The 12090-nt window shown below is 43.0% G+C and overlaps 1 protein-coding gene across 2 annotated transcripts in view; it reads left to right on the top strand.

The window, feature by feature from the left end:
- SLC25A13 (solute carrier family 25 member 13) overlaps positions 1 to 12090 on the top strand; it is a 229565-nt gene that overhangs the window by 37955 nt on the left and 179520 nt on the right. For both annotated transcript variants that reach the window (XM_068972557.1, XM_068972556.1), the window contains exon 3: positions 9426 to 9568. In XM_068972557.1, coding sequence (XP_068828658.1) covers positions 9426 to 9568 — 143 coding nt within the window. The remainder of the gene's footprint in view (positions 1 to 9425; positions 9569 to 12090) is intronic.

Raw genomic sequence — 12090 nt, 5'->3', positions numbered from 1 at the left:
ACTCATTGGAAAAGACTCTGATGCTGGGAGGGATTGGGGGCAGGAGGAGAAGGGGACGACAGAGGATGAGATGGCTGGATGGCATCACTGACTCGATGGACGTGAGTCTGAGTGAACTCCGGGAGCTGGTGATGGACAGGGAGGCCTGGCATGCTGCGATTCATGGGGTCGCAAAGAGTCGGACATGACTGAGCAACTGAACTGAATAACATACAATATTTGATCCATTTTCAGATTCTTAAGTATAATACTTTATTCTTCCTGCGTAATAGGGGAAGAACGGTCAAACACAGTGATCAGGTGTGCAAAGCATTTCTCAGTGGCTGGAACACACTCAAGAAAAATTTGCCCTTCAGCCTCCAGACATGAATGGTTTGTGGCAGAAATGAATGACTGGTGATTATGGTTCTGGCATGTTCACAGTTGATAGACTATTTTGTTCCACCAGTAGTGGGCAGGCCAGTTAGGCCCCCTGGCTTCTGAGGATAGTGTCGTGACGCATTGCTTTCCTTTGCCACCGTATTCATTGGGTGTGGAGGTATGTCTTCCTGGTGACATTTGGTTTATTAGTCAGGGTTCTTGAGAGAAACAGAACCGGTAGGAGAGAGCTCCATCTCTAGGTACTTACCTAGTGAGGTTTATTATGGGGAACTGGCTCACACCATCCATTTTGGAGGCCGAGAAGTCCTAGGATGGTACTGTCTGCAGGCTGGAGACCCAGGGAAAGCTGTGTTGTAATTCAGTCCAAGTCTGAAGTCCTGAGAACAGGGTAGCTGATGATGTAAATCTCGGTCTGAGGGCCAGAGAAGGAAGATAGGACCCAGCTTATGCAGTGGGGCAGGGAAAAAAGGGATGAATTCTTTCCTCCATCTTTTATTCCATTCTCAATGGATTGGGTGAAGCCCACCCATACTGGGGAGGGAAGTCCAGTTTACTGAGTCCACAGATTCAAATGCCAGTCTCATCCAGAAACACCCTCACAAACACACCCAAAAACAGTGCTTCATCTGGGCACCTGTTGGCCAGTCAAGCTGATGCATAAAGTTAACCATTATAGTTAGTATTTTACTAGGTTATGCAAGGAATCCTAAAAGCCTTCCCATTTCACAAGTATATATGTTTAATCATATTGAACTTCCAAAAATGGTAAAGGAGAGAAGCGTCAGGTCATTTATCAAATCTATTACTGAAGAAGGATTAAATAACATTTTGAAGGTGTGGTAGCTGCAAGGTATAGTCCAGTCCCCTGATAGGGACCCTCTGTTCATCAGTCTAAAGAAGAACCTTTGACATCTTTAATCAAAGTAGACTACCCAAGCCTTAATGGGGAGCTGTTTTTTAAAACTGAGGAAAACTGTGTTTCTTGTGTCCATATTAACATGTCCTTGTATTGAAGAGATGTTTTATCACCTCTGAAAAAACAAGGCAGATAAAAGACCTGAGATTTTTTATTTGTAAACTCTATTGAGGAATAAATCAAGTGCATCAATCAGAACTGTACAGCTCCATGCATGTTCATGAAGTGAATCCATCCACGTAACCAGCATCCTTCAGTTCAGTCTCTCAGTCGTGTCCGACTCTTTGCGGCCCCGTGAATCGCAGCACCCCAGGCCTCCCTGTCCATCACCAGAAGCCCTCTGACGCCCGTTCCAGGCGATACCCACCCCTCCCGAGGGAACTAGTCATCTGACTTCTGTCACCACGTGTTAGCTTTGCCTGGTTTTCTGGTTTATATAAGATGAATAATACAACGTGTTTTCCTTTTTCTTTTTTTTACACTATGTTTTCTTGAGTCTGGCCTCTTTCTCTGTTTTTTTATTGGTAAGATTCATCCATGTTGGCACGTGTAGTCGGTGTTAGTTTATTCCACTGTGTAAGTATGCCACAATTCATTGAAACATTCCGCTGTGGACATTTGAGTTATTTTCCACTCTTTTTTTTTGCTATCCAAAATAATGCTACTGGGGGGTGGGGTCAGCTTAGAGCTGTGGCACAGCCCCCTCCGGCCCCAGTCCCATCCAGCCTCTAACAAGGTGCATACGTGGGAGAAAAAGTGAAACCCTGAAACCCGCACGGAAATGCAGCCCTAGACCCTCAGGCCCTGGCCACGCCCCAGACCAAGGCAGAGAGTGCTGTCATACCCAAGAGAGCGCAGCTCCCGCCCCCGGGAGGGCAGTGATGGCCCCTGAGCGGAGGAGACGCAGCTTGCACCTGCCTGGGCCCCGGCCCCACCTCCTCCCAGCACGGGGGCTGCCAGCGCAGCCTGGGGAAGACGCAGCTCGTGCTCTCTTTTGTTTCTCCTGCCAGAGCTGCTGAGAATGCTCCAAGGACACACTTTCAAGGGCAGGAGAGGTAGATTCTCACCTAGTTTCATAAAGACAGAGAACGTTAGACAAAATGAGAAGACAGGAATATATTTCAAATGGAAGAATAAGGAAAAAAAACCCTGGGGAAGAAACCCTAATGAAACACAGATAAGTAATTTACCTGATAGAAGAGTTCAAAGCATTGGTGATAAGAATCCTAATTGAACTGGGGAAGAATTGAGGAACACTGAGGATTTTTGTGAAGAGCTAGATAATGTTGGAAAAGTGCTGACGGCACTGAGGAATATGGTAACTGAGATGAAAAATACACTGGAGGATGTGAACAAGAGATGGGGTGACAAAGAATACGTCAGTGATCTGGAAGCTAGAGTAATGCAAACTGCCCAGTAAGAACTACACCCCCCAAAAAAAGTTCTAAAAATTGAGGCTAGTTAAAGGGACTTACGGGACAGCCTCACAGGTACTAACATTTGCATGATAGTGGTCCCAGAAAAGAAAGGGGGCGCTAGTGGTGAAGAACCCACCTGCCAGTGCAGGGTACGTAAGCGACGTGGGGTCGATCCCTGGGTCAGGAAGATCCCCTGGAGGAGGGATGGCAACCCACTCCCGTATTCTTGCCTGGAGCCTCCCATGGACAGAGGAGCCGGGTGGGCTACGGTCCATGCGGTCAGAAAGAGTCCGACACAACTGAAGCGACTTAGCACAGCACAGAAAGAGAAAAGAGTAGAAAATGTATTTGACGAAATTATGGCTGAGAATTTCCCAAACCTGGAGGAGGAAACAGATATCCAGGTACAGGAGGCACCAGAGGGTTCCAAACAAGGTGAACTCAAAGAGACCCACGCCAAGATAGATCACAATCAAAATAGAAAAAATAAAGAATTTTAAATGCAGCAGGAAAAAAACAAAGTGCATCCAAGGGAACCCCCATAAGGTTATCAGTTGATTTTTCTGAAGAAACTTTGCAGGCCAGAAGAGAATGGCATGATACTTTTAAAGTGTTAACAAGGAAAAGCCTACCACCCAGAATACTCTATCTAGCAAGATTATCATTCAGAATTGAAGGACAAGCAAAGAGGTCAGACAGGCAAAAACTGAGTTCAGTAATACTAAACTGACCTTACAAAACGTGTTAAAGGGTCATCTGAAAGTGAAAAAGTAAAAGTTCCAATGAGAAATAATAAATTATGGGAAGGGAAAAATCCCTCTGGTGTAAAATTGCTGGGTCTGTCCTCTCATGTACGTTCAGTTACAGTAGACATTGCCGAGCAGTTTTCTGAAGCGGTTTGCCAGTTGCATTTGCTCCATATTTTGCCAACATTGGTTTTTTTCTTTTTAATTATCTTGTGTATGAGTAGTGGTATTATTGCATTGTAGTTTCATTTTGCCTTTTCAGTGGAAATTTCTCTTTTAGGGGTTGGGAGCTTGATAATGATTCTAAAGATCATTTGGGGAAAACTAAGAGAGTGATTAGTCTTGTAAGAAGACTTGTAAGAAAAAAAGTAATGAGATGCGTTCTTCTTTTGTTTATTCGTGCATTCATTTATTTTTGGCTGCACTGGGTCTCCGTTGCTTTGCCAGAGCTTTCTCCAGTGGAGGCGAGCGGGGACCCCTCTTCATGGCAGCCCTCAGACTTCTCACTGCAGCGGCTTTCCTTGTTGCAGAGCATGGGCCCTGGGTGCCTGGACTTCAGTAGGTGCGGCACAGGGGCCCATTAGGTGCAGCTCTAGGGCTCTGAAGCGTTGGTTCAGTAATTGTGGCGCATGGCTTAGTTGTTCGGGGCATGTGGGATCTTCCCAGATCAGGAGTCGAACCCCGCATTGGCAGCAGATTCTGTGCCACCAGGGAAGTCCAGTACTGCAATGCTTTTTTTTACTCCACATTCATTTGTCAGATGTTTATTGAACATGTTGCCTATCTACCAGGTAATGGTCTAGAGCTCGAGGATACACAACAGTGAGAAAGGGGAAAAGAAATTCTGTCCTGGCAGAGCTTTCCCGCTAGTTATGGCAATTAAGGTGCAAGTAATCTTGCAAGAGCAGATGGGTCAGTTGCCAAGGTTAGTCCTGAAACATTGCCCACTGCGGTGATGACAGGAGCTGTCAGCTCATCCTGGCATTCCTCCCATGGAGTTGGGTCTGAGTACATCTTCACTTAGGAAGGCATTGCCCACCAGAAGTGTGTAGGAGATGGACTTCCTTGCCAAGCCGTTCCGTTGTGACCATATGCTGACTTTTGAAAGCATTTGTGTATCTGCCTGCGTAGGGCTGGTTGCATCATGCGGGATGTCTTTGTTGTGGTGCACAGGCTTTCTAGTTGTGACATGTTGGCTTAGTTGCTGTGCGACATGTGGGATCTTAGTTCCCCTACCAGGGATCGAACCTGCATCTCTTGCATTGCAAGGTGGATTCTTAACCACTGGACCACCAGGGAGGTCCCAACCATATGATAATTTAGCCTATGGCATCCCCTTTAGGGAAGGGAGAATGATTTGATGTGCGGGCTCCCAGGACAGCCAAGAGTTATTTAGTTGCTCAGTCGTGTCCGGCTCTTCATGGCCCCATGGACTGTAGCCTTCTAGGCTCCTCTGTCCGTGGGATTCTCCAGGCAAGAGCACTGGAGTGGGTTGCCATTCCTTTCTCCAAGGGATCTTCCCTTCCGAGAGACAACCAAGAGAGTAAGTGGAAGAGACTCAAGTTGGAGGATCCTTACTTCAAACCACATCGAAAACAAAGTACCAATAATATATTGAAACTTAAAGGGAAAAGCTAAACCTATTCAAAACAGGCTAAGAGAAAATGTGGGTGAGTATATAGTCTTGTGATGAAGAATTATAATAGCTTCTAAACTTAGAAGTAGTGGAAGAAATTATAAAGCAGATAAAAATCGACAGACTCAATTATATAAAAATATCAAGCTATTTGCAGCAAATATGATAGACAAAGGGGGAAAGGGCATGTTCTCATGCTGTTGGTTGGGAGTATAATTGGTACAGTCCTTTCTGGAGAGCAGTGTGATAAGTATCAAGAGCCTTAAAGACCCTCTCCTTTGACTCAACAGTTTCTCCTCTGGGAGTCTAGCCTTTGAAAACTGCCAGGAATTTGGACAGATGTTATATGCAAAGCTGGTTACTTTAGCTTTAAAAAAAAATAAGAAAAATTGGAGATAATCCAGTAATAATAATGTCTACTGGTGAGAGGAGAGTTAAATTGTGTTTTTAAATAAATGAATTATTCACTACTATAAGCAAACATAGGTATAATTCTAAATGATAGGATTGCTGTAATTAACAGTGACATTCCCTTTATATTTCAGTCCTGTTTTGCCTCAGTTAGGAAAATAAATTATAATTCTTCCACGTTTGCAAAAAGCCAAATTCAATACTAACTCAAGAATAGTATGATTATTGGGCCATCTGAGCTTTTCTTTTGTACTGTGCAAAAAATTGTTAAATAAAAACCAGTAATCTAGCTCATTTCAGTTCAGTTCAGTCGCTTACTGCTTGGAAGGAAAGTTATGACCAACCTAGACAGCATGTTAAAAAGCAGAGATATTAGTTTGCCAACAAAGGTCCGTCTAGTCAAGGCTCTGGTTTTTCCAGTAGTCATGTTTGGATGTGAGCGTTGGACTGTAAAGAAAGCTGAGCGCTGAAGAATTGATGCTTTTGAACTGTGGTGTTGGAGAAGACTCTTGAGAGTCCCTTGGACTGCAAGGAGATCCAACCAGTCCATCCTAAAGGAGATCAGTCCTGGGTGTTCACTGGAAGCTGAAACTCCAATATTTTGGCCACCTAATGCGAAGAGTTGACTCATTGGAAAAGGCCCTGATGCTGGGAAAGACTGAGGGCAGGAGGAGAAGGGAACAACAGAGGATGAGATGGTTGGATGGAATCACTGACTCGATGGACATGGGTTTGGGGGGACTCCGGGAGTTGGTAATGGACAAGGAGGCCTGGCATGCTGCAGTTCATGGTTCATGGGGTCGCAAAGAGTTGGACACGACTGAGCGACTGAACAGAAATGTGCTAGATTATTGGTTTTTATTTAACATTTTTTTAATAAGATGCCTATTGTGTGTATGGGATTGTGCCTAGTGTATTTCGTGACCGTTCATTTATTTCCAGCATCACCTTAAGAGCAGGTAGTGTCCTTATCCCCATTTTACAGGTGAGGAGCCAGAGTCCCAGAAAGCTTTAGTTACTTACCTGAGGTCCTTTAGAGGCAGAAGCAGAGCTGCCTGCATCCCAGACCTGAGAGACTCCAAAGCCTGTAGCTGAGTATCTACTCAAGAGCCGGTCCTGCTTTGGAATGACTAAAATGTAGAAAGAACAAGTGGCTTTTTTTTTTTAAGATTTATTTATGTACTTATGGATGTGCTGGGTCTTCATCGCCGCGAGCAGAAGCTGCTCTCTGGTTGGGGCCCGGGGCTTCTCACCGGATGGCCCCTGTTGTTGTGGAGCGCAGGCGGCAGCTGCGTGAGCTTCAGTAACTGATGCTCCTGGGCCCAGCAGCTGGGCCTCGCAGGCTCTGCAGCGCTGGCTCCGGAGTCGTGGCGCACAGACTTAGTTGCCCGCATCGGATGGGCTCTTCCTGAAGCAGGGATGGAACCCAATTAGGGTTAGGGTTAGGCAGGCAGATTCTTTTTTTTGTAATGTATTTATTTTTAATTGGAAGATAATTGCTTCGCAGTATTTTTATTGGTTTCTACCATACATCAGCACGCATCAGCCATAGGTAGACGTGTGTCCCCTCCCTCTTGAACCTGCCTTCCACCCCATCCCCTCCCTTTCGGTTGTCACAGAGCACCAGGTTTGAGCTCCCTGCGTCATCCAGCACATTTCCACTGGCCGTCTGAGTTTACATATGGTAATGTGTATGTCGCAATCCACTCTCAGTTCGTTCCACCCTGCCCGTCCCCTTCTTTGTCCAGAAGTCTGTTCTCGCCACTGTTCATGGGGTTCTCTCTCCACTGTTCATGGGGTTCTCTCTACTGTTCATGGGGTTCTCTGTGTCTGTCCTATGACTGTTCTCTATGTCTGCATCTCCGGGAAGCCCACACGTGACTTGCAAAAGCAGTTTTAATTGGGTCTGACTGTCATTGTACCCCTGTTCACCGTGCTCCCCCATCACGGCGGCTTCTGCCACCCAGCTAGCCCTGTTCTTCTTGTAGCTTGAGGTCCCCATCTCCCCACCACAAAACACTGTTTGATCCCAAAGATCAAGAGCCCCTCTCCTGCTCTGTAAGTATCTGTGTGACCCCCAAGTTGTTCCTCAGCATTTCTCACAGCCCCCCACCTCTACAGAACAGTAATGTGCAGGTTCCATGTTGTGAACGGGGGGAAGGCTGTGAAAAAGCATCACACACCACCTTATTCTCACTCACTCACTCTCTTCTGGAATGGAGAGGACATTAACCATAGCAGCATTTCTTTTTTATTTTTCTTTTCCAGGAACTCTCTCATTGTTTATTCACCAATCAGTATCTCTTTAGGACTTACTACGTTAGGCATTTTGAGAAGATGGAACTGAAATAAATGCACATTTTCCTCTTTCGTGATGCCCTTTGTGTCCATTTTCAGGTGGAAGGGAACTGATAGCTCTTCCTTTATTTGCCGTAACGACTTAACACAGAAGGATGATCCAAACATACATAGTAAAGGAATAAAGGACACAAATTTTTTCTTTTTAAATTTTATTGTTCAGTTGCTCAGTCATTTCCAACTCTTTGTGACCCCATGGACCGCAGCACGCCTGGCTTCCCTGTCCTTCACCATCTCCTGGAACTTGCTCAAACTCATGTCCATTGAGTCCATGATGCTGTCCAACCATCTCATCCTCTGTTACCCCCTTCTCCTGCCCTCAATCTTTCCCAGCATCAGGGTCTTTTCTGATGAGTCAGCTCTTCGCATCAGGTGCCCAAAATATTGGAGCTTCAGCATCAGTCCTTCCAATGAATATTCAGGACTGATTTCATTTAAGACTGACTGGTTTGATCTCCTTGCAGTCCAAGGGACTCTCAAGAGTCTTCTCCAACACCACAGTTCAAAAGCATCAAGTCTTCGGTGCTTAGCCTTCTTAATGGTTATGGTCTTTTTAAAAATAGGGGCCCAATTTTTTCTTTGGCTCAAGTGAAAAAAAAAAAGATGTAAGTTTTAGGAGCTCTGGAGTAAAAGCAGAATGAAGACCTTGAAGTCAGGTGTACTTGGATTTCAATATTGTTTCTACCCCTGCCTATGTGGGTGAATTAGTTTACCATTCAAGATTTAGCCACTGCATCTCTAAAATGTGGATGGGAACACCTACTTTGTAGAGTGGTTGCTTAATACTAATGGGATATGGAATGTAAACACCTAACACTGTGCTCCACACTTCTATGCATTCATAGCAGTGTTTCTTACCGTCTTCCATGAAGTCTTACAGAAGCCTTGCTGTTAACAACTTGCTCTCTAGTTTCTCCTCTTTGTCATTCTTTTTTTTCTTTCCATCACTGATGCTTTCAAAACAGCAAAAGGGGCAAAAGAATGAGGTTGTTTTCATTCATGATTTCATAATACTTTTTTTTTTTAAGAAAACTGTATGTCTTTGCTAAAGAACAAGATATAATTTGTCTTTCCAAATTTCTGTCATCATGGGTTTCTCACCCTCAGCACGATTGACATTTGGTCTGGATGACTCTAATTGGGTTGGGGGGTAGGGGGTGGGCATCCTGCCTGTTTATTGGGGATATTTAGCTGCATCCCTGGCCTGTCCCAAGTAGACACCAGTTTCTACTTCTGCCCTCTGTGGGGAAAAATGAAAACAGGCTGCTCAGAGCTAGAGAAGTTCAGCCAAGAAAGGCAGGTATTATAACAGAGATGGCCTACTGGGGACTTTGGTGTTTGTAAGCTGGACAGTCAGGCTGAGAACCTCTGGTATAAAGATAAAACTTGGCAAACTCAATGTCTTTTTGCTTTTCACTTGGAGTGATGGGAAATAATTGTCCTTGTAATAGTATATTGTCATATCAGGTATTTTATCCATTGAATACTTTCAGCTCTTTTCACGTATTGATCTGATTATATACATCTGAGAATAAAATATATTTTCTTTTTTTAAACAGTATGCAAGCATTGAAAAAAATGGTGAATTTTTCATGTCTCCCAATGACTTCGTCACCCGATATTTGAACATTTTTGGAGAAAGCCAGCCTAATCCGAAGACTGTGGAACTTTTAAGTGGTGTGGTGGATCAGACTAAAGATGGGTATGTTTGCTTTTGATTATCTCATTTAGTTTTTGTTTTGTTTGAAACAGCTTTCTATTTCTTTAATGATTAGGAAGCCAATGTCCTACATTTTTTCTCCTATTACAGTTAATGCATTATTTTAGAAATGGTGCCCTGAACAGTTCCTTCAGTGTTCTTATCCCAGTTGGGGATTCTATATCTGGACTTCTTGACATAGTTTAAACAACTATTTATAATTTCACAGCTGTTGTAGTTGAGTGGTGTGAAGATGCGCTTGAGTGTGTGTAGTATATTTTAAGTTTTAAGGCAACTGTAAAAATTATAAATGTAAAACGTAAGTCTGTGAACATAACTTTTCTATAATCTTTCTGCTCAAGGAACTTTTAAACGTCCCATATGATTAAATGCTATAAATCTGACAGACAGAATAATGATTCCAAATCCCCAAGAAAGGCATTCTGCCCGAGTGGGAAGAGAAACATGGAACCACCTAAACTTAAATAGGACACTTTGCAAAATGCCTTTCATTTGTTTTTTTTTCTTTTACCAGTAGTTTCTGTTTACATTTTAAAAAGTGAGTCATTCTTAAGTTGTGTAAGAATGCAGTTGATTTTTACCATAAGTGCAGGATTTTGGGCTCCAAAATATCACCAATATTCCCCAATAACCAAATATAATCTGTCAGAGCTAGCCTTTTCTGTGTGAACTGTAGTGAACCCAGCTGTCTGCCCTCGCCACTTGCCGTACTCCCCTCTGATAGATTAGTGACCGGCCTTTCTGGGGTGTGCTTCTGCTCTGAGCGTCCTCTTTTGGTCTTGTGTCTGTTTTTTCTTATGCATGGGTTTCAGATACAACCAAAGAAAACTCCCTGATGTACTGTGACTGCTCTCAGTCTTCCCAGGACTTCTTCTTACTTGCTTATACATCTGTTGTTCCATCGTGCATGAAGGCCACTTCCTCTAAAGTGAAAGTCTTGCAGATGGGAAGCAAGTGGGGAGGAAATTGGCAATTATACTTCCTGTCATAGGCTGGCAGATTGCTAGATTATACCTTCTCTGTTCCAGTGGTGGCTACCTGTGTTTTCCACAACTTGTGTAATCCCTCCGAAGGTGGGATTCTTTGCTTTGGAGGAAAATATCATTTAGGAGCAGCTGTTTCTTCCCTCACAGGGCCTGTCTGTGGAGGTGCAGGGAGAGAGGTGGAGGCATATTTCACACTAGTCCATTCAGGCTGAACAGCTGCACAGAACATAGCTTTATTCTAGCAAACATTTTGGTGGTGGTGGTTGAGGGGGGAGGCAGATTGGATTGCTTCCACATCTTCTGTGCTTATAAGGTGCAGAAGAAATGTGACCAAGTTCACATGCAGTATGAATTAGCTGACTCAATGTTTAAGATCAATTTTTTTTTTTCTTACTTGATAGTTAAACAATTTTTTTAAGCTATAGAAAATGGAAAGAATTCAGTGAATGTCTAATAGATACCCTTCATCTGGATTGATTGTTAACATTTTTAAAACCTGTGTGGCTTTTTAAAATTTGTTTTAACACACATATACTTTTTACACATCACACACATAATTTCCTCTTTTGGCTGGACCAGTTAACTATAAATTGCAGACATCAAGATACTTCAGTGTTTAACTTTGAATAAGAGCGTTCTTCTTAACCATTATCATACTTAGGAAGATTAACAATCATGTGAAATATCTAATATTCAGTAGATTAGCAATCATGTGAAATATCTAATATCCAGTCAATTTTAAATACGCTAGATCTTTCCACTCACCCCTCAAATGCTCTATTGCCTTTTGTTTTTCAAATCCAGCATTTAATCAGGTTTCCTGTATTATATAGTTGCTGTATATCTTCTAATATAGAACAGACCCTTGCCTTTTTTTTTAACCACTGATCAAGTTTAGTGATTTTTTTACTTAAAAAAATCAAGCCACTGTTAAAAAAAAAAAAGAGGCAAATAAAACTGATTTTCCAATCATTTGAAAAGCATAGTGCTTATTTGTCCAAAACAGACTCAAACGTAAATGCTACCATTATCATCTCTAAACTTCTGCAATAAAATTAGCATTTATATATATACCTATATACATTTTTTAATATATAAAATAGTACTGTATCTTGCAGTCAACAGGAGAAAGAACAACACATCCTTGTTTTATTATTCTATCATGACTTCGAACCCAGGCCCAGTTATTTTGTTGAAAGTTCCTCGTTCTGGACTTGTCTGGTTGTTTCCTTATGACTTGGATTCATGATCAATTTTGGGGTGCAGGTTAGGAGAGATCCTACTGTCTTGTCCCAGCACTGATGATAACTCAGTTTGATCACTTGGTTCAGATGGTGTCCACCAGATATTTCCATTCTACAGAACCACTTTTGTTTTGTAATTAGGAAGTAGGCACTTTCAGAACATGGGAATATCCTGTTTCACAGCAGCCTTTCACCCAGTAGTTTAGGCATCCATGGCGACCCTTTTCTGTGTCAGCTGTTACATCCATGGCGACCCTTTTGTGGACCAGGCATT

The sequence above is a fragment of the Capricornis sumatraensis genome, chromosome 5, assembly GCF_032405125.1.
Source record: "Capricornis sumatraensis isolate serow.1 chromosome 5, serow.2, whole genome shotgun sequence".
Classification (NCBI taxonomy): Eukaryota; Metazoa; Chordata; class Mammalia; order Artiodactyla; family Bovidae; genus Capricornis; species Capricornis sumatraensis.
Note: the sequence above shows the minus strand (reverse complement) of the source record. Positions and strands in the feature narration are given on the sequence as shown.